The sequence below is a fragment of the Geotrypetes seraphini genome, chromosome 1 (assembly GCF_902459505.1).
Source record: "Geotrypetes seraphini chromosome 1, aGeoSer1.1, whole genome shotgun sequence".
Lineage (NCBI taxonomy): Eukaryota > Metazoa > Chordata > Amphibia > Gymnophiona > Dermophiidae > Geotrypetes > Geotrypetes seraphini.
The window spans coordinates 386,651,317-386,677,896 of record NC_047084.1 but is presented as its reverse complement, the minus strand read 5'-3'; the positions used below and the strand labels follow the sequence as shown (position 1 = coordinate 386,677,896).

Below are 26,580 nucleotides of genomic sequence, written 5' to 3'. Positions count from 1 at the left end.
CCTCTCTTCCTCCTGTGGTGTGGCTGTTCATGTGTCGTATAATGGAGTCTCCTACGATGATCCCCATCTTCTTTATTCGGGGGTTCCTTGGGGGTCAGAAGTCCACATCCATGGTGCAGGGCCGATCTTCTCTCTCCTGTGATACATCCCCATGTAGTCTCCTTTCTCTAAGTGAATGGTTTCCCTCCATCTCTGGTTCTGTCCCATCAGTGCTTGTAGTGGTGTCTCTTCTCGTCTCGTCTTGGCCTTCTTCCTGAGTTGCTTGGGTACAGCTCTCCAGCCCTGGGGTCTCCACATGTTGTTGGTGGGCTTCCTCAATGAATCTCTCGAGCTCCTTGTTCTCTTCGTCGGTACTGGACTCCAATAGCAGCTTCTCCTGTTCACGGTTTTCCTTTTCAAAGTTGAGGAGTTCTCTTAGTCCCATCACTGTCTCTTTAAGCAGTCGGACTTGCCGTTTCAGGCTATCTAGCTCCATGCACCGACTGCAAATGTATGCCCGAGTCCCCGAGGGGAGGTAGTCATACATACTGCAGTTGGTGCAGAAGACTGGAAAGCTCATCTTCTGACTTTCTTGGGCGATCATTTCCTGCTCCTCTTCCGAGTTGTCTGGGCTGTGTGTTGCGAACCTTCTGTTTCTGTTGGCTGGATGTGACCTGGTTTCCTTTTGCTGTCTCCCTATTTGTTGTGAGTCTGCTGGTGCTGGTTGTGTGTTTGGTGAGTGCTTGTTTCCACTTTTGGAGTGTGGTGTGTGAAAAGTGGTCTTGCTGTGTGGTTAGCTAAGAGAAAAGAAAAGAACTCATGGCTGCACGCCGTTGGCTCCCTTCCTGTTAAGGGGGAGCCCGGGCGCTGATGCTGCCTCTGACGCGGTGGGATGGGCGGAGCTTCCTCTCGCCACTACCCCAAGCTGCTGCTCTCTGGCTTCTTCCTGCTTCTCTGGTAAGCTGGTAAGCTTCCTCCCTCCTGCCTCTCACAAACGCATGCGGCTTCTCGCGCCCAAGGTCTGTCTGTCTGTCTGACCTGAAGGCCCTCCAGAGAACTGATAGTAGCACTTAGAGGTTTAACAATTACCCCAATAGACCCCCTAGGGGCTCGAGGTCTGCTGTGTGGCAAGGATTTTGGCTTACAGTCCTGCACGCTGGCAATAAGATCATCTAGACTTTTAGCAAAAAGTAGCTGTCCCTGGAATGGCAGTTTACTTAGCACCACCTTTGAGGAGGAATACACGCACACTGTCTGATCCATAGCATCCTGTGGGCAGAAATGGAATAAGCTGACATCTTGCTCACAACTCTGAAAAGGTCATATAATTCAAGCCACATAATTCACCCAGACATTAAAAACTGGAGATCTTTGTTCACGATAGTGTCCGGATCGTGGCAAAATTCGAGTGGTAAGCTTGAATAACAAAAGATGCTAACAGATGCTTTCAACCTTGAGGCCTCAAAGAGCCTTTTGTGCACAAAACCTAATTTGCGGTCCTGGGCATCCTTCAAGACCATGCCACCCGGTATATAAACCAAAGATTAGATTAGATTGTAACCCATCCACCTTTGGGGGGGAACAAAAAGTTAGTTAAAGGCGGCATCCAAAGGACAGAACTTTGACATGGCTTTGGCCACCCAAAGGGGCCTCTCCAAAACCTCCTAATAATCTGTAACCATTTTTGTAATGTCTTGATGTGAGGGAAAGCAAGACATTTATGTCTTGGTGCTGCTCATAAGTGAGCACTGTGTTGCAGAGAATTGAGAAGTCTCTAGTTTCAGTTCTTGAAGGGATTCTGTGACCAGCCCCATAAGAAATGAAGGCTTACACAACCTGCACACAGTTGGGTCCTCACCAAGGTCCAGGTTCTACCTCAGATCCAGATCCTGTCCTCTCAGGGATGTATCAGCATCTCCTGCTATAGAGGACCCTAACTGGGAGAGCAAAGGCATCAAAATAGAATTAATATTGTCTGATTTGTTATCTGATTGAGTATCATGACTTGGGCATGGCACTGTTGTTAGGGAACTGCGCTCTAGGGGGAAACCCCCAGCGCCAGCAGGGCCATGATTCCAGATGAGACCATGCGGTCCTTATTAATCATATAAGCTTCAAACATAATATTAGTAAATTCAGGTGGAAATCCCTGCCCCTGATGTCCAAGCTACCCTTGTGGATGCTGATTAGCGCCTTTTTGGGGGTTTTCCACTGTATCGCGGCTATGTTTCACTGGGGATCCAATTGCGCAACTCCTCGGGTCAAATATGGACTTTTTCCCTTATCCTTGGACTCATGCGCATTTACATTACATAGGTATTTAAACATCACTATCATATCTCCCCTCTCCCACCTTTCCTCCAAAGTATACAGATTGAGATCTTTATGGGGACAGACTTAAAGATTTCAATCTGTATACTTTGGCGGAAAGGCAGGAGAGGGGAGATATGATAGAGATGTTTAAATACCTACGTAATGTAAATGCGCATGAGTCGAGTCTCTTTCATATGAAAGGAAACTCTGCAATGAGAGGGCTTAGGATGAAGGTAAGAAGTGATATGCTCTAGAGTAATCTAAAGAAATACTTTTTTTAAATAGAAAGGGTGGTAGATGCATGGAACAGTCTTCCAGAAGAGGTGGTGGAGAAAGAGACTGTGTCTGAATTCAAAAGGGCCTGGTTTAGGCACGTGGGATTCTAGAAGAGAGAAAGAGATAATGGTTACTGCAGATGGACAGACTAGCTAGGCCATTTGGCCTTTATGTAACACTCCCCTGACGCACCTGAGGAGGCTAAGCCAACAGCTTCCCACCCCTATATGCGGTACATGAATGCTTCTTGGGCTGCTATCCATCCACAAATGAGGGATGAATCTGATGTATCCTAGCCCGAGTACATCCCACCTGTTTTTAAGCAAAAATGAGGCTTTATATTTAAATTTGGGAAAATCAAGATGGCTAATGTAGCAGCGATGTTAGTGCCAAAAATGGCTCAGGAGACCTACACTGAAAAATAAAAAAACAGCGATTTTGTGATTTTAGATGTGAGGGGAACCTATCTCTAACCCCAGAACACAAAAAACATCAATTTTAAGAAACTCCCTCATTTGGTTTGTAAGGCTGTCAGCTTGTAACTCACTGTGCCATGCTGTGTGCTGGAAGCTGCAAGAATGGAAGCTGCAAACAGCTTACAGGGAGAACTTTTGCCTCAATAAGCCTGGAATCTGGACTTGTGTCTTCTGACTGTCTCTCAGACCCAACGAACCAGCCAGAGACCTCAACCCACTCTGGATCAAAATGCATGCAAAAGGGGGAGAGGGATGCAGTTGGCCCTGATCTTGGAAAACTTCTACGGAATCACTTAGTCTGCACTCAAGCCCACTGCGGGCGAAGCTGGGGTGAGCCTTGCTCCCAAGGGAATGGTCCCTGAACTCCTGAACTGTTAGTGCAGGCTGTCGAAGTGGGTGCAGTGCAAAGCAGTTTGCTCCTTGGAAGCAGACCCTCGACCTCTGCAGCACCGAAAGCGTCACAAACTTAGCAAAAATAAAACAAATTTAAATTAGAATAAACACAAGCAGAAAAGACAAGCTCCTACTGTCTCTCTTGCAGGAAGACAACTGAGTTGTTGAAGGACAGCCCAGATGTAAGGGAGGAGGAGGAAAAAAGTATGCAAATGAAGCTCCCTACAAGAGTTCTCGCAAGAATAGAGCATCTGTCATACTAGAGATATTATTATCATAACAGATTAAATTTACATATTCAAAATCTTATGTAGGGCACTGATCTTTCAGTCCTGAGCTCTTAAGATATTAATTCTTGTCCATGGCAGTAATGAACACACATATAGCAGCTGTAAGAAATGCCTGGATGCCTTCATACAGCAGCTTAGGTGAAAAAACACTCCATATGAATAAATGGTAACGTAAGGATGTGACCAAAATGATGTAGACTGTGATGGGAACTGAACGAAGTAATGCATAGCAGAAACAGCCTTGGGCATTTGCTGATGAACTCCTGTTAACAAAAACAAAACAGTTAAAGTTCATAATTATAAATCCAGCTTATGTGCATAATACATCTCATCTATTTAGCAAACAACAACACACTCAGCTAAGGCAATCAGTTTTATACTACAAAGCCATTATAAACACTAGGATAAAAAAGTAAAAGACTAAAACAAGACATCTAAGATTATATTTTACTATGAATTGCAGTCCCTAAAACAGTAAAATATTTAATACAATTTAGCAGATATCTATAGTATTAAAAATTTTAGATTTACCAAAGTAACAACTATAAGTGTATTAATGTGAATGACCCAGCATATCCAATTGTACAAGTCTAAACCATATAAAGTGCTACTCTATAACACCCTGGAGAAAAAATGTTTAGGTAGAGAAAATGTTGAAAAAGGCAGGAGACATATCAGGGGTGTTTTGGAAGCATGTCATGTCAATATGTCAGTGATTCCTGACACCATGTTGATGTGCAGGAAACACAAGAAAAGCACCAGATCTTACACCACTTCTAAAGCAGGAATTAACCACCATAGCATGTCTATGTAACTGCTTTCATTAGTGATAACGGGATGAGGGATGATACTAAATACTGTGAGCCTGATTGCCATCTCTGTCCACCCAGTTCTGTGTTTCAACCTTATTGGTCTCACCCCTGCCACAATCCTTTTGGACCCATCTCTCACCTCTGCCCTGCCTACCTCTCAGTCCCTAGGCTCATAGGTGAACAATTTTGGTTCTCGAGGGCCACAACCCATTCAGGTTTTCAGAAGTTCTCTAATGAATATGCATAAGATCTATCCGCATGCAATGGAGACAATACATGCAAACAGATCTCATGCATTTTTATTGGGGAATCCTGAAAACCGGGCTGGGCTGTGGTTTTCAAGGACCAAAGTTGCTCACCCCTGACCCACATGTTGTCTGTATCTCTGCCTGAGCTGCTGCAAGGTGTGAGAGTCTCTTCCCTTTCCCCTGCCGCACGCCCGTTCCCCCGTACCTTTTTAACTTCAGCACAAGCAGCCACCAACTTGCTGCCCTTGTCAGCTTCGACACTCTCTCTGATGTCACTACTAGGACCTGCACCTAGGAAGTAACGTCAGAGAGAGCGTTGAAGCTGATGAGGGCAGAATGTTCAGGTGGCTGCTCGCGCCAAAGTTAAAAAGGTATGGGGAAGGGGTGCACGCGCAGTAGGGGGATTGGGAGAGGGGCGCCACCGCCTATGGCGCCGCTTACCTTTGCTAAACCAGTGCCTCTGAGAGAGAAAACTTTGAGTCTGAAAAGCATCTGCAAAGATGAGGGGAAAGGAGGGAGATGGCCAGACAAAGGGAAGAGGTTAAGTGGCGCTTTAGGTTTATTGTGTGGAGAAACAGGGGAACAGACACTGGATGGAAATGAGGGGGAGAGTGAAAGAGGGGAGCAGATACTGGATGGAAGTGTGGGGGGGAGTGAGAGAGGAGAGCAGACGCTGGATGGAAGTGGGGAGGAGAAAGAGGGGAGCAGACGCAGGATGGAAGTGGGGAGGAGAGAGAGGGGAGCAGACGCAGGATGAAGTGGGGAGGAGAGAGAGGGGAACAGATGCGGGATGGAAGTGGGGAGGAGAGAGAGGGGAACAGATGCGGGATGGAAGTGGGAATGAGAGAGGGGAGCAGACACAGGATGGAAATGGGAGTAAGAGAGGGGAGCAGACGCAGGATGGAAGTGGGAAGAGAGAGGGGAGCAGACGCAGGATGGAAGTGGGGGTGAGAGAGGGGGCAGACACTTGTTGGAAGTGGGGAAGAGAGGGCACATACTGGATGGAAGGAGGGAATAAAGAAAAAGGGCACATGCAGGATTGGGAGAAGAGGATAGAGTTAGTGTGATACTGGAAGGAATGAGGGAAAGAGGTGGCAAGCTCTAGGTAGATACAATGAAAAGAGGGAAATTGAGAACAGGGTAGTAAGAAAGAATTTAATTGACAGAGGCAGAAAATAAATTGAGGAGGAAGATCAGGAAAGGGAAGAAAAGAAAAGGATGGGGAAAGGAGAAGAGACAGAGATGCCAGAACATGGGCGTGGGGATGAGACAGATACCAAATCTGAGGGGAGGAAAGGAGAAGAGAGAGATGCTAAAGGATAGAAGGCTGGAGAAGGCATGAGTTGGGAAATGGGAAAGCTAGAGCATGAGAAAGGGAGAAGGAAAGTTGGCAAGTAGCTGAAAAGTGAAAAGGTGGTCAGAGGCAGAAAAGTAAAAAAAGGGCAGGAAGAGTTAAAAAGGAAAGACTGGTATATCAAAGACAGGAGTAGTGACGGAATGAAACAAGACAGGAGAAAGAAGAAAAGACATATGGACAGCAACCACTAGAAAGGGAACTATCAGAACATAAGCAGTGCCTCTGCTGGGTCAGGCCAGAGGTCCATCATGCCCAGCAGTCCGCTCATGCAGCGGCCCATCAGGTCCAGTACCTGTATAGTAATCCTCTATCTATACCCTTTTCCTTCAGGAAATCATCTAATCCCTTCTTGAACCCCAATACCGTACTCTGTCCTATCACCCTCTGGAAGCGCATTCCAGGTGTCCACCACCCTTTGGGTGAAGAAGAACTTCCTAGCATTGGCTCTAAATCTGTCCCCTCTTAATTTTTCTGAATGCCCTCTCGTTCTTGTAGTTTTTGAAAGTTTGAAGAATCTGACCCTCTCCACTTTCTCTATGCCCTTCATGATCTTGTAAGTCTCTATCATGTCCTCTCTAAGTCTCCGCTTCTCCAGGGAAAAGAGCCCCAGTTTCTCCAATCTTTCAGCATATGAAAGGTTTTCCATACCTTTTATCAATCGTGTCGCTCTTTTCTAAACCCTCTCAAGTATCACCATATCCTTCTTAAGGTACGGCAACCAATATTGGACACAGTACTCCAAATGTGGGCGCACCATCGCCCGATACAACGGCAGGACAACTTCTTTTGTTCTGGTTGTAATACCTTTCTTGATAATACCTAGCATTCTATTTGCCTTCTTAGAGGCCGCTGCGCACTGTGCCGACGGCTTCATTGTCTTGTCCACTATTACCCCCAAGTCCTTTTCTAGGGTCCTTTCACCCATTACCAGCCCTCCCATCGTGTAGTTGTACTTCGGGTTACTGTTTCCTACATGAAAGACTTTACATTTCTCTACATTAAACTTCAACTGCCATCTCGTCGCCCACTCTTCTAATTTGTTCAGGTCTCTTTGTAAATCCTCACAGTCCTCTTTAGTCCCAATTCCACTAAATAGTTTAGTGTCATCTGCAAATTTTATTACTTCGCACTTCGTCCCTATTTCTAGATCATTTATAAATACATTGAACAGCAGTGGTCCGAGTACTGACCCCTGCGGAACACCACTCATGACCCTCCCCCAGTCTGAATAGTGGCCCTTCACTCCAGAAGAGACAAAATGGGACCAACATGATAGAAAAATAAAATGTGTAGACAACAAAGGTAGAAAGTGTCTTGCTCAGCAGGCTGGCTAATCTACTGAAGAGGGCTTTAAACTAGAAGTGATGTGGCAGGGTGATTAAAGCCCCCAGGTGAGTATAAGCCCTCAGATAAGTAAATCACTGAATATCTCTACACGGATGGGAAAAGGAAGCAACGTCTGAAAAGCAGTATATACTAATGCTCGATGTTAGAGAATGAGACGGTGACAAATTTGTCCCCATCCCCGCAGGAACTCAAATTTCCCTGTCCTGTCACCGCAAGTTTTGTTGCTGTCCCTGTCCCATTTCTATAAGCTCTGCTTAACCACACAAGCCTCAAACATGTATGATTTTAAAGTGTTTGAGGGTTGTGCAGACGAGGACAGAGCTTGCAGGAATGGGGCAGAAAAAGAACTTGCAGGGACTGGACGGGAAAATGAGTTCCCGTGGGGATGGGGAAAAATTTGTCCCAGTGTCATGCTCTACTCGAAGTATGGGAAACAAGATTCCAGATCTACAAGCTGTGATGGAAGAAGATGAATTGGGTATAGTGGCGATCGCAGAGACATGGTTCACGGAGAACTATGACTAGGATGTAGTTATATTGGTCTATAATCTGTTCAGGAAAGACAGGGTAGGAAGAAAAGGAGGGTGAGTAGCATTATATGTTAAAGATCATATTAAAGCCACACAATTGCAGGATCTGCAGAGCAAGGAAGAGGCACTGCGGATCAATTTGGAAAGAGAGAATGGTGAATATATTTACAGGTCTCCTTCACAGATGGAAGAAGTGGACAGAGATTTAATAGCAGACATTCAGAATATATCTAAAAAGGGGGAAGTTTTACCAATAGGTGATTTTAACATGCCAGATGTTGATTGGGGTATCCCTAATGCAAGATCTTCTAGAAGTAGGAAAATCCTGGATTCTCTACAAGGAGAACTGTTCCAGCAGTTGGTAATGGAACCCATGCGGGAAAGGGTCATACTGGACTTTGTGCTTACAAATGGGGGAAAGTGTTTCTGATGTTACAGTGGGTGATCATCTCACATCCAGTGATCACTGCATGGTACGGTTAACATTAAGATGGGTATAGAGAGGGCTCATTCAAAAGCAAAGGTTCTAGACTTTTAAAAAACTAACTTTGTTCGGATGGGGGATTACGTCAAGGAATTGTTGTCCGGATGGGAACGTCTGGAAGGAGTGGAAATGCAGTGGGCAAAACTGAAAGGAGTAATTGTCAGAGAGACAAACTTTTTTGTGAGTCAAATAAATAAAAGAAGAAAAGAAGGCTGCTTTGGTACTCAAAAGTAGTAGCTGAGAAGGTAAGGAAAGCACAGTTACTGGGACAGGAGGCAGATATTCTCACTGATGGGTGACAGCACCGACGGAGCCCGGGTACGCACAATTTAGAGTGAATTGCACTGTAAGAACTTAGAAAGTTCTGGCTAGCCCGCACCACACATGTGCGAGTGCCTTCCCGTCCGACGTAGGCACACGGTCCCTCAGTTAAGATAAGCCAGCTAAGAAGCCAACCTGGGGAGGAGGGTGGGTTGTGAGAATATCTGCCTGCTGTCCCTGGATAACACCTGTTACGGTAAGTAACTGTGCTTTATCCCAGGACAAGCAGGCAGCATATTCTCACTGATGGGTGACCTCCAAGCTAACAGAATGGGATGGTGGGAAGGTTGGTCATTAGGAAAATAAATTTTGTAATACAGATTAGTCAAAGTGCCCATCCCGCCTGGAGAAAGACTCCAGACAGTAGTGAAAAGTGAAGGTATGAACTGAGGACCAGGTGGCAGCTTTACAAATTTCCTTAATAGGAATAGATCTGAGGAAAGCCACAGAAGCTGCCATAGCTCTAACTTTATGGATTGTGACACGGCTCTCCAAAGCCAGCCTGGTCTGAGCATAGCAGAACGAGATGCTGGCGGGCAAGCCAGTTGGAAATCGTTCTCTTGGAGACAGGATGCTCCAACTTGCTTGGATCAAATGAGATGAAGAGTTGGGGAGAAGTTCTGTGAGGCTTTGTACGATCAAAGTAGTAAGCCAAAGCTTGTTTGCAGTACAAAGTATGCTAGGCTGCTTCTCCAGGATGAGAATGAGGCTTAGGGAAAAAACTGGTAAGACAATCGACTGATTGAGATGAAAGTCAAAGACAACTTTTTGCAGAAATTTTGGATATATACGCAGAACCACCTTATCATGATGGAAAACTGTGACTGGTGAATCTGCTACTAGTGCTTGTAACTCACTGACCCTCCTGGAAGAGGTGAGAGTAATAAGAAAGACCACTTTCCAGGTAAGAAACTTGAGATGAGCTATGGCCATTGGTTCAAATGGTGGCTTCATCAAACTGGAAAGAACCACATTAAGGTCGCAGACTACAGGTGTGGGTTTGAGAGGTGGTTTCACATTGAAAAGCCCCTTCATGAATCTGGATACCAAAGGATGAGCAGGTTTTCCCTGTACTGGTTCATGATAAGCAGTAATAGCACTGAGATGGACTCTAATGGATGAAGATTTAAGACCAGAGTCAGACAAAGATAGTAGATAATCCAACACCAATTCCACTGCCAAGGAAGTTGGATCATAATGATGAAGAAAACATTATGGAAGAAAACCGAGTCCACTTCTGTTGGTAACATTGCTGTGTGGCCAGTTTCCTGGAGGCATCAATAATTTGACGAACAGGCTGAGAGAGAATAAATTGAGAGGAACTCGGCCCAAGAGAAACCAAGCTGTCAGGTGTAGAGACTGCAGGTTGGGATGTAGAAGCGATTCCTGATTCTGAGTAAGCAGAGTAGGAAAGATTGGCAGAAGTATGGGTTCCCTGGAACTGAGTTGAAGTAGAAGGGAGAACCAATGTTGTCTGGGCCACCGTGGAGCAATGAGAATCATGGTAGTTTCTTCTCTCTTGAGCTTGAACAGAGTTCTCAACATGAGAGGAAGTGGAGGGAAACCATATAGAAACTGACCCGTCCAATCCAGAAGAAAAGCATCCGCCGCTAGATGGAGAAGTGAGTAAAGTCTGGAGCAAAATTGGGGCAACTGGTGATTGTGAGGGGCTGCAAATAAGTCCACTTCTGGAGTGCCCCATTGAGCAAATATGGACTGGAGAGTTACAGAGTCGAGAGTCCATTTGTGAGGTTGAAGGATTCTGTTAAGCTTGTCCGCTAGTGAATTCTTCTCTCCTTAAATGTAGACAGCCTTCAAAAACAGATTGCGAAGCTGTAGCCCAAGTCCAAATTTTTGGGCCTACTGACATAACAGGAGAGAACCCGTGCGTCCTTGCTTGTTGATGTAGTACATTGCTACTTGATTGTCTGTGCAAAGGAAGAGGACTTGAGGACAGAGAAGATGTTGAAACGCCTTGAGTGCATAAAACATCGTTCTGAGTTCCAGGAAATTGATGTGAAATTTGCGCTCCCTGGCAGTTCAAAGACCCTGAGTCTGCAGATCATGTATGTGTGCTCCCCATGTATAAGGAGACGCGTCTGTCATGATGATTTTGTGATGAGGAGGCAAATGAAAAAGAAGACCTCTAGAAAGATTGGATGAGGTCAACCACCATCGAAGCGACTGCAGAAGAGACAATGTCAGATATGTGTTGTGAAAGATGATCGCCTAAGACCACTGAGAGGCCAAAGGCCAGAGTCCACTGAGGAGTATGCAGATGGAGTCTTGCCAACGGTGTGACATGAACTGTGGAAGCCATGTGGCCTAGAAGAACCATCATGTGTCTGGCAGAGGTGGTCTGAAGTGGAGGCACCTGTTGACAGAGACGGATGAGAGTCTGAAGACGATCCGGTGAGAGGAACGCTCTGATTAGAGTGGTGTCCAGGATTGCCCCAATGAACTGAAGGCGCTGAGTTGGAATGAGATATGATTTTGGGAAATTGACCTCGAATCCCAGAAGCTGAAGGAAAAAAATGGTCTGAGATGTTGCTTGGACCACTTCCTGGGATAAAAGAGTCTTGATCAACCAGTCATCCAGGTAAGGAAAGACTTGGAGGCCATGAGAACGGAGAGATGCTGCCACTACAATCAGGCACTTCGTGAATATTCTGAAGAGGATGCCAGACCGAAGGGGAGTACCTTGTATTGGTAATGACAACGATTGATCTGAAACCTGAGGTGTTGCCTGGAAGCAAGATGAATAGGTATATGTGTGTAGGCTTCCTTGAGATCTAGGGAGCATAGCCAGTCATTCTGATTGAGGAGGGGATATTGCAGGGCGAGAGGGAATATAGCAGGGTGAGGGATAACATAAGAACATAAGAACCACCATCTCTGGATCAGACCTTTGGTCCATCAAGTCCGGCGATCCGCACATGCGGAGGCCCAGCCAGGTGTACACCTGGCGTAATTTTAGTCACCCATATCCTTCTATGCCTCTCGTAAGGAGATGTGCATCTAGTTTACTTTTGAATCCTAGGACAGTGGATTCCACAATAACCTCCTCTGGGAGAGCATTCCAGGTGCCCACCACTTGCAGCTTGAAGCAGAACTTCCTGATATTTGTCCTGAACTTGTCCCTCCCCAGCTTCAGTCCATGTCCTCTTGTCCGTTTCACATTGGACATTTTGAAAGTCTCAATCATATCCCCTCGTAGTCTCCTTTTCCCAAGGGAGAACAATCCCAGTCTCCTAAGTCGTTCCTCGTATTCCAAGTTCTCCTTACCTTTAACCAGCTTTGTTGCTCATCTCTGCACCCTCTCCAGCAGTTTTATATCCTTCTTTAGGTTGGGAGACCAATGTTGGACACAGTATTCCAAGTGTGGTCTGACCATTGCTCTATAAAGCGGCATTATAACCCTCTATGATCTACTCGTGATTCCCTTCTTTATCATGCCTAACATTCTATTTGCTTTCTTTGCCACTGTCCTATCTATCAGTACACCCAGGTCCTTTTCTTGTTCGCTCTTACTCTTGATGGGATAGCATTCTGAATTTCTCCTTCACCAGAAATTTGTTGAGATCTCTGAGATCCAGGATGGGTCTCAGTCCTCCGGTCTTCTTGGGAACCAAGAAGTAACGGGAGTAGAATCCCTGACCTCACTGATTGAGAGGAACTTCCTCAATGGCATTCAGCAGAAGAAGAGATTGCACCTCCTGTAGAAGATGGGAGGACTGTGCAGGGTGTAAAGCAGACTTTTTTGTAGGACTGTTTGGGGAAAGAGTCTGAAAGTTGAGAGAGTAACCCTGATGAATGATGTTGAGGACCCAAAGGTCTGAGGTAATGAGTTCCCAATGATTTATGAATCACTGAAGATGACCCCCGATGGGCTGAGGGCAAGGTGAAGAAATGAGAAGACTGTCTACGCCCTGTAGAAACATGTCAAAAAAGCTGTGCAGCTTTGGGTTGCGCAGCCTGCTTGATCTGCTGTTGCTGCTGACGTGGTTGCTGCTGCTGTTGTTGCCTTGTCTACAAGGTTGAGGCTGAGAGGTCTGTAGAGGACGCACAGTGAAATGGCTCCAATAGGAAGATTGTGGTCTAAAAGGGCGAGGAGGTGGATGCTTTTACTTGTTTTTAATCAAAGTGTCCTACCTGATTTCATGAGATGATAACTTCTGAGTAGTGGTATCTAAAGAGTCCCCCAAAAACTCATCGCCCACACAAGGAGCATTGGCTAAGCAATCTTGGTGGTTAACATCCAGCTCAGATACTCGAAGCCAAGCTAAGCGCCTCATACCCACAGCCATGGCAGTAGCGCGAGATGTAAGTTCAAAGGTATCATAAATGGAGCGTACCAAAAACTTTTGCAGTTGTAATAAACTGGAAGTAAATTGTTGCAAAAGAGGTACCTTGTGCTCATGAAGATACTTCTGTAGAGCAGAGACCTGCTGAACCAAGTGCTTGAGATAAAAGGAGAAATGGAAAGCATAATTGCCAGACTGGTTGGCAAGCATGGCATTTTGATATAAACGCTTGCCAAAGCAGTCCATGGTCTTACCCTCTCTGCCAAGAAGGACAGAAGCATATAATAATTTAATAATTTTTTTTAATAATTTTATTTCTTATATACCGCTATACCCTAAGTTCGAAGCAGCAGACTTCTTCAGAGTGGACTCCACCAGGAGGGACTCATGAGTAAGTTGAGGCTTGTCAAAGCCCGGAATAGAAATTACTCTATAAAGGGCGTCAAGTTTACGAGGAGCACCAGAAACAGTCAAAGGAGTTTCCAGATTTTAATAAAATGTCTCCCGTAAATATCATGAAGAGGGAGCTTGAGAAACTCTTTAGGTGGTTGATCAAAATCTAATGCATCCAAAACTGTGTTAGATTTTTTGGAATCAGACTCTAGAAGGATAGAAAGTATCTCTGATATTTCCCTCAAAAACATAGTAACATAGTAGATGACGGCAGAAAAAGACCCGAATGGTCTATCCAGTCTGCCCAACCTGATTCAATTTAAATTTATTTTTTTTATTTTTTCTTTTATGCTATTTCTGGGCAAGAATCCAAAGCTCTACCGGGTACTGTGCTTGGGTTCCTACTGCCGAAATCTCCGTTAAAACCTACTCCAGCCCATCTACCCTCTCCCAGCCCATCCTCCACCAAATGGCCATATACAGACACAGACCGTGCAAGTCGGCCCAGTACTTAGTTCAGCCTTAGTTCAATTTTTAATATTATTTTCTGATTCTAGATCCTCTGTGTTCATCCCACGCTTCTTTGAACTCAATCACAGTTTTACTCTCCACCACCTCTCTCGGGAGCGCATTCCAGGCATCCACCACCCTCTCCATAAAGTAGAATTTCCTAACATTGCCTTTGAATCTACCACCCCTCAACCTCAAATTATGCCCTCTGGTTTTTACCATTTTCCTTTCTCTGGAAAAGATTTTGTTCTACGTTAATACCCTTCATTACATTACATTACATTACATTACATTACATTAGTGATTTCTATTCCGCTTGTGCCTTGCGGTTCTAAGCGGATTACAAGTTAGAAGACTGGACATTTCCAGTATCATTGTAGTACATGTAAACAAGAATGCGTCAAGTTACAATTGTTATTCTGGACTTTTCCAGGAGAAATTGATAGCAGATAGTGATAGGTTGTTTAGACGAATAGAGATAATATTGTCCGGATTCTGTTGTTTAGACGAATAGAGATAATACTGTCCGGATTCAAGGTGTTGCTGGTGGTGGTGGTAGGGTGGACATGAGAGCATTTTCTAATATTTTTGTGAGGTTATGATGATGGGAAGTGTTTTTTGAAGAGATGAGTTTTGATTTCTTTTCGGAATACTTTAGTGTCTATTGATTTGGTCAGTAGATTGGTGATGGTAGTATCGATCTTTGCTGCCTGTGTCGCTAAAAGGCTGTCATATAGTTTTTTTCGTCGTGTTCCTTTGAGAGGGGGGTGAGTGAATAGGCTCTGAGTTCTCCTTAATCTGTGTGAGAGGTTACGGTGTATTCTGTTGTTTAGGTAGCTGGGTGCTGTTCCATGTATTACTTTGTATAGTAGACAGTAGAATTTGAACTGGGATCTTGCTTTTATTGGTAGCCAGTGTGAGTCTATGTATGCTTTGGTGATGTGGTCATATTTGCCTAGTGAGTAGATGATTCTGAGGGCTGTATTCTGAACTGTCTGTAATTGTTTTATCATGTAGTTTGGGCATGATAGGTATAGGCTGTTACAGTAATCTACAATACTTAGTACTAGGGATTGTACTAATATCTTGTATTGATCTTTGTTGAAGAATTTTCTTATTTTTCTTAGGTTACGTATTGTGAAGAAAGCTCTTTGGATGATTTTGTGGATTTGAGACTGCATTGTGCAGTTTCTGTCTAGTTGTATTCCCAGGATCTTGAGTGTACTTTGCATTGGGTACTTGATTGTATTTACTTCTAGTTCTGTGAGAGATGGTTTTTTTTCCTTTTCTAGTAGTAGGAATTTAGTTTTTTCCGAGTTTAGTTTTAGTTTATGACTTGACATCCATTTTTCTACCGTTTCCATTATTATTTTCAGGTGGTTTGTGGATAAGGGGTCTTGAATATTAAAGGGGAGGAGGATAGTTATATCATCTGCGTAGCTGAATGATACTGTGTTTAGGGCATCTAGGGTTATGCCTAGGGATGCTATGAAGAGGTTAAATAATATGGGTGATAATGGTGATCCTTGTGGTACTCCACATGGGTTTGACCATGGGTCGGATATGTGCTCTTTTGATTTGACTTTGTATGTTCGTGTTTTGAGGAAGCTTTGGAACCATTTGTGAACATTACCTGAGATTCCTATTGCGTCTAATATCTGGAGTAGTGTGTGATGGTCAACTAGGTCGAATGCCGCAGAAAGATCGAGTTGAATGAGAAGCAGCTTGTTTCCTTTGCTGAGGTGTTGTCGGGCAATGTCTAGTAGTGATACCAGTAGAGTTTCTGTGCTATGGTTGGATCTGAATCCAGATTGTGTTGGATGTAGTATGTGATGGTCTTCAAGGTAGTTGGAGAGGTGTTGTGCGACAAGGCCTTCTGTAATTTTAATGTATAGTGGGATTGAAGCGATTGGTCTATAGTTTGCAGGATTATCTATAGGACCTTTGGGATCTTTTAGGATAGGTGTAATTATGATTTCTCCTAATTCCGGTGGGAAATGACCTTCACTTAGTGTTGTTTGAAGCCATAGTGTGAGGCTAGCTTTAAATTTGGTGGAAGCTGTTGCTAGTAAGTATGAGGGACAGTTGTTCAAGTCACATGAGGATTTGCTGTATTTTTTGTAAAGCCTGTTCAAGTCTGACCATTGTATCTTTGGGAAGTTTGACCATATCCTGTCTGCTGGGATTGCTTCATCTGTTTTGGGATTGATTCGTATTTCTTCTATGTTGATTCTTGAATTGTTGAATGTGGATCTGGTTGTGATGATTTTTCAGCATCGCGACGGCTGCCGGAAGATTTGAAATTACAGCGACCGGGGAAGGACTAGCTCAAGCTATTTACAATAGCTAATCATATTCAACTCCAAGGGAAAGTGGGCGGAACAGTAAGCATATTCATCCAGATGAATTCAGAGAACAGGTGCTACAGTGAAGCCTTGATTCTTTGAATGTCCTGGTGGCCCTGACGCAGCGGACGACTTAAATCAGTAAAGTTCCGCGAAACGCTGGCCGCGTCGGCATATGAACACTAGTGACTGTTCTTCTCTGTACAATCAGTTATAAAGCTAAGTTGCTATTTTGGTCTTTTATATCCTGGCTTGCACTTATCTTTATATAACCCCATAGGGGTGGTAATTTCATTTAAATGCTTTGAAAAAAATCCTTAAAAAAATTGCTTTGAAAAAAACCTTTAAAAAATTGCAGGTGTGTGGGCCGATGATTGGAGCAGGAGCGATTACACTGCGCAGATTATTCCCAGTCTGTGACTGTTATGGCAATGCGTAGGCTCCGATTCTGAGGCCATAGTCCTTTCAATCTTCTGGGCTATTTACACTACCGTGCATTGCTAGGTATTTGCAGTAGTTAGGTTTTGTTTTTCGTTATATATTTATATACTGCTGGGTGATTAGTTTTAGGTAGTAATATTTAACCCATCAGTGCAATATAGCTTCTTGTCCTTCCATGTATTTCCCTATCCTCCTATGTACCTGAAGCCTTCTTGATGCCATCAGGCTTTGAGCCATCTATTAAAGTCCTCTGTGTTTTTCACTCTTTGCTCTCCCTTTCCATATGCAGGCAGTATTTCAGAAAAAGCTAAAGTCTTTACAAAAGGTTTCAAACCCTCACCAAGCTCCCAAAAAGCTTTCTGTGCTGCAAGTGGGGAGTTGTTGGCCAGGTCATTTGTTCCCAGATGGATAACAACATCAGTGTTAAAATCCTTAGTTTCTTCCTTAATTATAGTCAGTATTTGCCTGGAACTCCTGGTAGCTGAGAATCCTGGAAGACATTTCACTATTTTGGTCTCCTCGCCTTGTGTTCCAAGGTTAATGCCTCTGATGATGGAATCCTCCAACGGTAATAGTTTTCTGTTTTTGGCTTTTTTATTTGTGCTTAGGGTGTGCTTGTTTTCTTGAGTTACCTTCATTGGTTCCAGTCTCACCTCCCTTCTGTTTTCTTGAGTATCGCAGTGCACTAGTGGAGCGAAGGAATTCTGTAGAGGTAATATTAGTGAAGTCTTCCTGAGCCTACTGTGACCCATTTATGCCTGGGCTATTTTATTCTTTGAGGTAGAGGTGGTAAGTTGGTATGATTTTGTGGAGTGATGGAAGCTGCTTTAATTGTATTCAATTCCTGTTTAAGTTTGCAGAGTTCCTCCTTAATACTAGCAAGTTGAAGACAGATGGGGCAAGCCTTAAGCCTCCAAATAGTGTGTCTTGGAATTAAAGCACCACAGTGCTTTAATTCCAAGGTCATCTTGATTGGTTGGGAAGTGACTTGATTTGAGTAATCCTGATTATTTGGGTATCTATATATGAACAGTTTTCCCTGGGGTGGGTGGGACTATAAGTCTTACCCTTAGTCCTATGAAGAGGAAGAGGAAATAAGATTTAACAAAGGAAAGAGAAGGGTTTATTTTTTATGTTTTTTTAAAGTAAGAAACAGGGAAGAGAAGAGAAATTAAGCAGATATAATGCTGAAAAACAATGAAAAGAGCAGAATATGAAATACTGAGTAACTTAGCTTTTAGAAGTTCACAGGGCAGACTTGTTCACAGCACTGTCCCAAAGATAATGTAGTTAACCTTAGTAGTAAATCAGAGCCCCACCCTTCTCCACCTAATCAGCAGACAGAGTGGTTGAAAACTAGTAAGTCAGAAATACAGGGTCTATACCACCCTAAAACACAGGATTTTAAACAGAAATGCAGGCTTTATACCACCCTAAAACACAGGATTTTAAACAAAAATGCAGGCTCTATACTACCCTAAAACACAGATTTTAAACAAAAATGCAGGCACTATACCACCCTAAAACACAGGATTTTAAACAAAAATGCAGGCACTATACCACCCTAAAACACAGGATTTTAAACAAAAATGCAGACTCTATACCAGAACTGTGGCTATCCCCAAACACAGGATTTTAAACAGAAATGCAGGCTCTATACCACCCTAAAATGCAGGCTCTATACCACCCTAAAACACAGGATTTTAAACAAAAATGCAGCTCTATACCAAATCAGTGGCTACTGTAAAACACAGGATTTATAACAGGATTTTCCCTACTTTAGTCACCCTGTGGCATAGGCACCAGGATTTAATTAGAGTTAATAAAGTCTTACCCTTATTCCTATGAAAAGGAAGAGGAAATAAGATTTAACAGGGGAAAGAGAAGAGTTTTTTTTGTGCTTTTTTGTTGTTTTTTTAAGTAAGAAACAGGGAGGAGAAGAGAAATTAAGCAGATATAATGCTGAAAAACAGTGAAAAGAGCAGAATATGAAATGCTGAGTAACTTAGGTTTTACAAGTTCACAGGGCAGACTTGTTCACAGCACAAAACTTTGAGAAAGAATTCTGTTCTGGTTTAGGAACAGGATCTGGATCTTCATTCGAGAAGGCCTCATCATCTGAGACAAGCGGCTCTTTAGAATCTTCCCAAAGATCCGAGTACCGCACCGGTGGAAGACGATCCCGAGAACCCGGCATCGAGGACTCAACATGGTTTAGTCTTCTGCACCGATTTTCTTGATCTGACGACATCGTGTCAGGAGAGGTATGGGCAGAAGAAAAATGTCGAACTGGCTCTGGAATGTGTGGTACTGAAAAAACCCTTTGTTGAGGTACAACCATAGACACCGGTTCCGTAAACATCGGTGTTGGGGCCAGAGCCGAAAAGGTCTGGTTCGATACCACAGAGGTAGAGGTTATCGGTACCACCAGGGTCGCTGCTAACACAGGCTCAGACCGGACTGGCACTGGGGAAGCCTGTGGCAGCAAGGCAGGTAGAATGAGCTACAACTGCTCTCAAAGTTGGACTTGCATTATCGCTGCAATTTTATCATCCAAAGATTGCACCGGTACCGCTTGCTTTTTCGCCAGTACCTTCGATGCCGCTCTGCGCTCCGGAGATGAAGAGGCCTCAATAGGAGCCGAGCGTTTTTTTGGGCGCCTCGAGGTCTGCAGGACTTGGCTCACAGCTGGAGTAACCTGAAGGCCCATAGGAGTAGGGGAAGGCTTCTTAGCCGGCTTACCTACTGGGTGCGACACCGATGAAGAATCTTGCGGTGTCGAATGATGCGGCACCAATTTCGGAGTGGACGCTTACGTCAAATCGCCCTCCATACCGGAGCCGAATAGTAACCACTGCTGAATCTGACGGTTTTTGAGGGTCCTCTTCTGAAGAGAAGTACGAGTACAGGAATCAGCCCTATGATCTGGACCCAAGCACTGGAGGCACCAGCGATGTGGATCCGTGAGTAGAGAATGACACAGTGACTGTTTACCGCAGGTCACTTCAGTAAATCCGCAGTAATGGAGACATTTGCAACTGGTTTACCGCAGGAATGGGGACAAGACCTTTCACCACCCCGTGGGAATGTGGAGAAGACCTTTTACCGCCCCGTGGGAGTGGTGAAAAGTCTTACTCCTGTGGTAAAAAAAAATTGTGCCCGTGTTAGACTCGGCATCTTCTCCCCACTCCTCTTGCATCTATTTTACCTTCAGGAGCCAGCTATGCCATGATGAAGACAGAAGGAGCCTAAAACCAAAACCTGAGACCAATGTGATTTGAAGAATAAAATTACCAGACAACAAAAAGAAAAAGAATTATTTATTTTATATTTTGTGATTAGAATATTTCAGATTTGAAATATGTATCCTGTAAGAGCTGGTATTAGACATAACTGGGGACTGCAAAGTCCAGGCCGTGCTTCTTTAGATTCCAGCTGGCTTAGGGCTCACTCTCTCTGACCAGGGGGCAGTTGCCCTAGTTGCACTCCCCTAACATTATTCTTGCCATGTGTGACTAAAGTATTCTGTTAGCTTGATTTTTCTATGTAGCATTTTGTAGTAATTTGGTTTGTTCAGTTTTCACAATAGTGAAGGGGATATTTGTGAAAGGAAGGGGAGATTGGTTTTGTTGAACCTTGCTGTTTTATTTGTGTTTATAAAATGACAATTGTCAGAGGAGAAGCTTCCGCCCACACATACGCGACTGCAGGGCGGCACAGGTAAGCTTTGCTGGCATCAGTTTCTTTTCTAAAGCGCCGCGAAGGTAAGGGGGAGGGTGGAAGATAGATTTGGCAGGAGGGAGGGAAGGGGCCGTGCACGCGATCGGTGACCGCGCGCCTTCCCTCCCTTAGGTTTCTTTATGCCGCAAAGGTAAGGGGGAGGGAGGGAGATTCTTGGGCCACTGAAGGGCGGTGATGAGGGAAGGGTGGATGCTGCGGGGACGGGGCGGTGAAGGGGATGGCGGGGACGGGGTGGTGAAGGGTACAGCAGGGACAGGCAGTGAAGGAGACGGTGGTCCTGTGATGGGGCAGTGATGGGAACAGATATTTTACCCGAGTCATTCTCTATCCGTGAGAAAATTAGGGCGAGTACACCGTTGACACTTCTTGAAACCTGATTGAGGACAGGACATTAAGGGAAACAAGGTCTCAGCAAAATCGAAGGTTGAGGCCTGAATACAGTGGTACCTTGGATTACGAGCATAATCCGTTCCAGGAGCATGCTCGTAATCCAAAATGCTCGTATATCAAAGCAAGTTTCCCCATAGGAAGTAAGGGAAACTTGCTTTGATATGTTTCCACCCCCCACCTTCCCCCCCCCTCCGAGGCCAGCAGCGCTGCTCTCCCCCCACGAGAACCGGCATTGCTCCTCCTGAAGGCCCCCCCCGCGAACTGGCACCCTCCCCCCCCACGATCCGGCACCCCCCGCCGCGACCTGAGGTCCCCCCAACCCAACCGAACCCTCTTCTTACTTTTCTGTAGCCTCCGCAGTGGCACCGGCACCAGCATGTCCTGTGCATGGTGCCGGTGCCTAAAGATCTGCTTCCTGTGCTGGGCCTTGAGAGTTCACGTTCGATGTGAGAGTTCACGTTCGACATGAGGGTTCACATTCGACGTGAACTCTCAGGCCTTGCACAGGAAGCAGATCTTCAGGCACCGGCACCACGCACAGGACATGCTGGTGCCGGTGCCGCTGCGGAGGCTACAGAAAAGAAGAGGGTTCGGGTGGGTTGGGGGGACCTCAGGTCGTGGCGGGGGGGAGCCCCGATGGCGGCGGGGGGGGAGGGGGTGCTGGATCGCGGGGGGAGGGTGCCGGTTCGCAGGGGGGGCACTCGCAAATCAAAGCGCGCTCCATTTCCGAGGCGCCGATTTTGCGAATGTTTTGCTTGTCTTGCAAAACACTTGCAAACCGGTGAACTCATAAACTGAGGTACCACTGTAGTGGCAACAGGCCCCACCGGGACACAGTTGCAAAAAAGTGAAAAACAGGTAAGTTTTTTTTTTTTTTTTAACAAACCGAAAAGAAAAGAAACCGAAGAAAAAGAAAAAATGAAGAAAAAAATGCTGCACAAGCAGGAAGGCAGCGAGAAAAGTTCAACAGCTGTTGAAACGTGATTTCTTAGCTCCATGGAAACTAAGAAACTGAGGGACCACGCACCTATGTCGGGCTGGAAGGCACTCACGCATGCGCAGTGCGGGCTAGCCAGAACTTTCTAAGTTTTTAGAGTGCAATTCACTCTAAATTGTCCATACTGGGGCTCCGTCGGTGCCATCACCCATCAATGAGAATATGCTGCCTGCTTGTCCTGGGATAATAAGTGGTTAGCCTTCATAAACTATAAAAGATCACAGAAAGAGGAAGACAGGCAAATATATCTGGAAAAGTTGAGAGAGGCTGGTCGTGTAGTCAGGAAAATACCTGATACAGTAAAACAGGGAGATAAGACATTTTTTAGATATATTAGTGATAGGAAGAAGTGCAAAAGTGGCATTGTGAAACTCAAAGGTGAAGGGGAGGAATATGCAGAAGCTGATAAAGAAAAGGCCAAATTGCTTAACAAATATTTCTGTTCTGTGTTCACTGCTGAAGTGCCGGGAGCGGGAATGCATAAGACAAACCTGAATAGGGATGGAGGAGTAATAGATCCTGATCGATTTTAGAGGGTTGTGTTCGTGAAGAGCTAGCTAAAATAAAAGTAGACAAAGCAATGGTGCCGGATGGCATACATCCGAGGGTGCTGAAGGAACTTAGGGAAGCTGACTGACCTTTTCAATGTATCTCTAGAGTCGGGGATGGTACTGGAGGACTGGAGAAGGGCGGATGTGGTCCCTCTCCACAAAAGTGGAAGGAAGAAACGTAGGGAATTACAGGCTGTTAAGTCTGTCTTCTGTGGTAAACAAATTAATAGAAACGCTTTTAACAGAGAATGGTGAAGTTTCTGGAATCCTCTGGATTACAGAACCAGAAGCAACATGGATTCAGTAGAGGTAGGTCTTGTCAGACAAATCTGATCAATTTCTTTGACTAGGTGACCAGAGAATTGGATAGAGGGAGTACGTTAGATGTGGTGTATTTAGATTTTAGCAAAGTCTTTGACAGTGTTCCACACAGACATCTAATAAATAAACTGAGTGCCCTCGGGATGGGGCCCAAAGTGACGGGCTGGGTCAAGAACTGGTTGAGTGGAAGGCGACAGAAGGTAGTGATCAATGGAGATCACCCTGAGGAAAGAGATGTTACCAGTGGTGTGCCTCAAGGTTCTATTCTTGGGCCTATTGTTTTTAACATTTTTATAAACAATATTGCTCCAGGGCTGTCAGGTAAGATTTGCCTCTTTGTGGATGATACCAAAATCTGCAATAGAGTAGATACCCAGGATGGTGTGAATAATATGAAGAAAGACCTGGCGAAGCTTGAAGAATGGTCTGAAATTTGGCAGCTAAAATGTAATGCTAAGAAATGCAAGGTCATGCATTTGGGCTGCAAAAATCCAAGGGAATGGTACAGTTTAGGGAGTAAAGAACTTAGGTGCATGACAGAAGGGTGGGACTTGGGTGTGATTGTATGCGATGATCTTAAGGTGGCCAAACAGGTTGAAAAATTGATGGCGAAAGCTAGAAGGATGCTAGGGTGCATAAGGAGGGGTATGGTGAGTAGGAAAAAGGAGGTATTGATGCCCCTGGTGAGACCTCATTTAGAATATTGTGTACAATTCTGGAGGCTGTACCTTCAAAAAGATATAAAAAGGATGGAGTTGGTCCAGAGGAAGGCTACTAAAATGGTGCGTGGTCTTCGTCATAAGGCTTATGGGAACAGTTAAAGATCTCAATCTGTATACTTTGGAGGATAGGCGAGAGAGGGGAGATATGATAAAGGCATTTAAATACCTACCTAGTATAAATGTGCATGAGTTGAGTCTCATTTGAAAGGAAGCTCTGGTATGAGAGGGCATAGGATGAAGTTAAAAGGAGTAATCTAAGGAAATACTTTTTTACAGAAAGGGTGGTAGATGCATGGAACGGTCTCCTGGTAGAGGTGGTGGAGACAGAGATTGTGTGTGATTTGAAGAAAGCCTGGGATAGGCACATGGGATCTCTTAGAGTATGGAAGAGATAATGGTTACTGCAGATGGGATGACTGGATGATCCATTTGGCCTTTACCTGCCATCATTAGAACTGATTAAAGTATAAAAATTGATTAACTCCTCACACCCACACCATACACAATATATTAAGTACAATGATCACCACACTTAGCACCACCATGAGAACCACATCACCATATTTTCCACAAGCAATCCTACTGATACTCCTGCTCCTAACTGACTGGAAAGCAACCGCAAACAATATATATCCAATACCAATCATAGCAAATTCCAAGGGAATTACCCAACCAATCTGGCACCTCACAATTGACAGAAACTCAAACCATCAGCCTTACTCATACCCCAAAATCAATAAGTAGAAAACCAACAAACCCATACAAGACCAAAAAACAACCCCACGAAAGATCACTCATATACACAAAAACATCTCACAACATACCAATAGAACACACCACTCTCAAGTGTGCATATGTGAACATCAGAGCTATAGGCTCTAAACAGAATGCATAAAAAACTGGATAGAAGCAGATAACATAGGCTTTCTTTTTCTCACAGAAACATGGCTTACCTCTGACTCAGACCCCAGAATAACTGAAGTTTGCCCAAAGAGCCACAAAATAACGTTAGTCTGCAGAGAAAATAAAAGAGGAGGAGGAATTGCCATTATAGCCAGAAATACCATAAACCTAAAAATACAAGACAAAACAACCAATACATGGATTTACTAGCCTGTCAACTTTCAAGCACATCACTTAAAGGAAAGCTAACATGCATTCTATGCTACATAACCCCAAGTAACTGGAACACAGCAAAACCAATATTTGAAGAATCTATTTACCGAAACTCTCTAATGACAACTTACAACCTACTTCTAGGAGATCTTAACCTTCACCTCGAAAACCAATCCTGCAAAAATGTAGAAACCTTACTAGCATATCTCGAGGCCTTAACATATAAAATCTTAGATCCTCAAACAACACATGAAAAAGGACACCAATTAGACATCGCAGCCTACATGTCCCAATAGCCCACACAACCAGAGATCCAAACGTGAAACGGAAATTGGAACCGTTCCCTTTGGTCTGATCACTACACATACTCCTTCGAAATCAATTGGTCCAGCAACAAAAGCATCCCAATTACTCAACAAACAACTTACAACTCACGCAAACATATAGATCCCACCACATTCTGGACAAAAACAGACACCATAATCCAATACTACACACCCAAAGACTTCATCTCACAATGGAACCACCTAAGTACTGCAACCCTGGACGAACTAGCCCCAGGAAAACCCAAAACCAAAATCCACAGAAAATCAGACAAGTGGTTCGACAACGAACTCAAAAGACAATGCAGACAACTAGAAAGAAAATGGAGAAAAAGCAGCCAAGAGTCCACAAAAACAGCATGGATAGTAACAAACCGTAAATATAAACAAAAACTGAAAGAAAAAAGAAAGACATACTACTCAAAACAAATAGGAGAAGGACCCCAAGACACAAAAAAGCTATTCCAGCTACTAAAAGTTCTCACAGACACCACACCCTACATAGCCAACAGCAACTCCACCCCTCCTTCAGCCACCCTCTTAGCCACATACTTCAAAAATAGGATCACAAACATCAGAGCCACGTTCAACATCAGAGCCTCACACATAGAGACCTCATTCCCCCCCCACAGAAAAAGAACCAGTCGCAGCAGATAGAACTTGGTCCCATTTCTCACCCATACAATGGTCAGACTGCAACAATCTATATAATAAATACAGCCACGAAGCCTGAGACCTCAACCATTGCCCCCATATCTATTGAAAACCTCAAGTACATTATTCCGTTCCCAGCTTCTACAATGGATACAGTCATTTCCCACAAGAACTCAGCGAAATCATCATAACTCTGATATTAAAAGACCCCAAAGGAGCAACGGACCAACCATCTAACTACAGACATAGCTTCAATCCCACTGTACGTCAAGCTGATGGAAGGCCTCGTAGCCAAAACCTTAACCTCATACCTAGATAAGCACAACTTACTCCACCCCACACAGTCTGGCTTCAGAGCCAACCACAGCATGTAGACCCTACTAGGAACACTAATGGACACTGCCAGACAATACCTCTGTACAGGCAAGAAAATCCTGCTCATACAACTAGACCTCTCTGCAGCCTTCGACCTATTTGATCACGACATTCTCATACAAACTCTAGGCTCCATTGGAATCTCAGACAAGGCACTTTCATGGTTCAAAGGCTTCCTACAATCCAGAACCTACAGGGTTAAAACAAAGCAAGAAAAATCAGAACCATGGTTCAACCCCTGCAGAGTTCCCTAGGGATCACCCCTATCACCCACACTATCTACTATAATAAAATGCTAAGCGCGCATGCACACTCTTACCTACATGATCCGTGATCTGTAGGTCCATAGCTGGCAGGAGTACGCATGCACGCATACAACGGTCCTTCTTTCGCAGACCCCAAAGTGATGTGCGGTCTTGCTGGCTCCCTTACACTTCACGCCCGGCCAAAGTTTATTTTTAAGTTAAAAGCCGTGGCGGCGGCTCCTCTTATGAGCTGCACCTGTGTCAGAGAAGGCTTCTGACGCAGGCAGCGATCGTGAGAGGAGCCGCCACAGCACCTTTAAACTTAA

The 26,580-nt window shown here is 44.5% G+C and overlaps 1 protein-coding gene across 3 annotated transcripts in view; it reads right to left on the bottom strand.

The window, feature by feature from the left end:
- Positions 1–2,631: 2,631 nt before the first annotated feature.
- The window catches only part of PIGG (phosphatidylinositol glycan anchor biosynthesis class G), a 327,814-nt gene continuing 303,865 nt past the window's right edge, over positions 2,632–26,580 (bottom strand). For all 3 annotated transcript variants that reach the window (XM_033916790.1, XM_033916782.1, XM_033916796.1), the window contains one exon: positions 2,632–3,990. In XM_033916790.1, the coding sequence (XP_033772681.1) occupies positions 3,786–3,990 (205 nt within the window). In that variant the 3' untranslated portion in view covers positions 2,632–3,785. The remainder of the gene's footprint in view (positions 3,991–26,580) is intronic.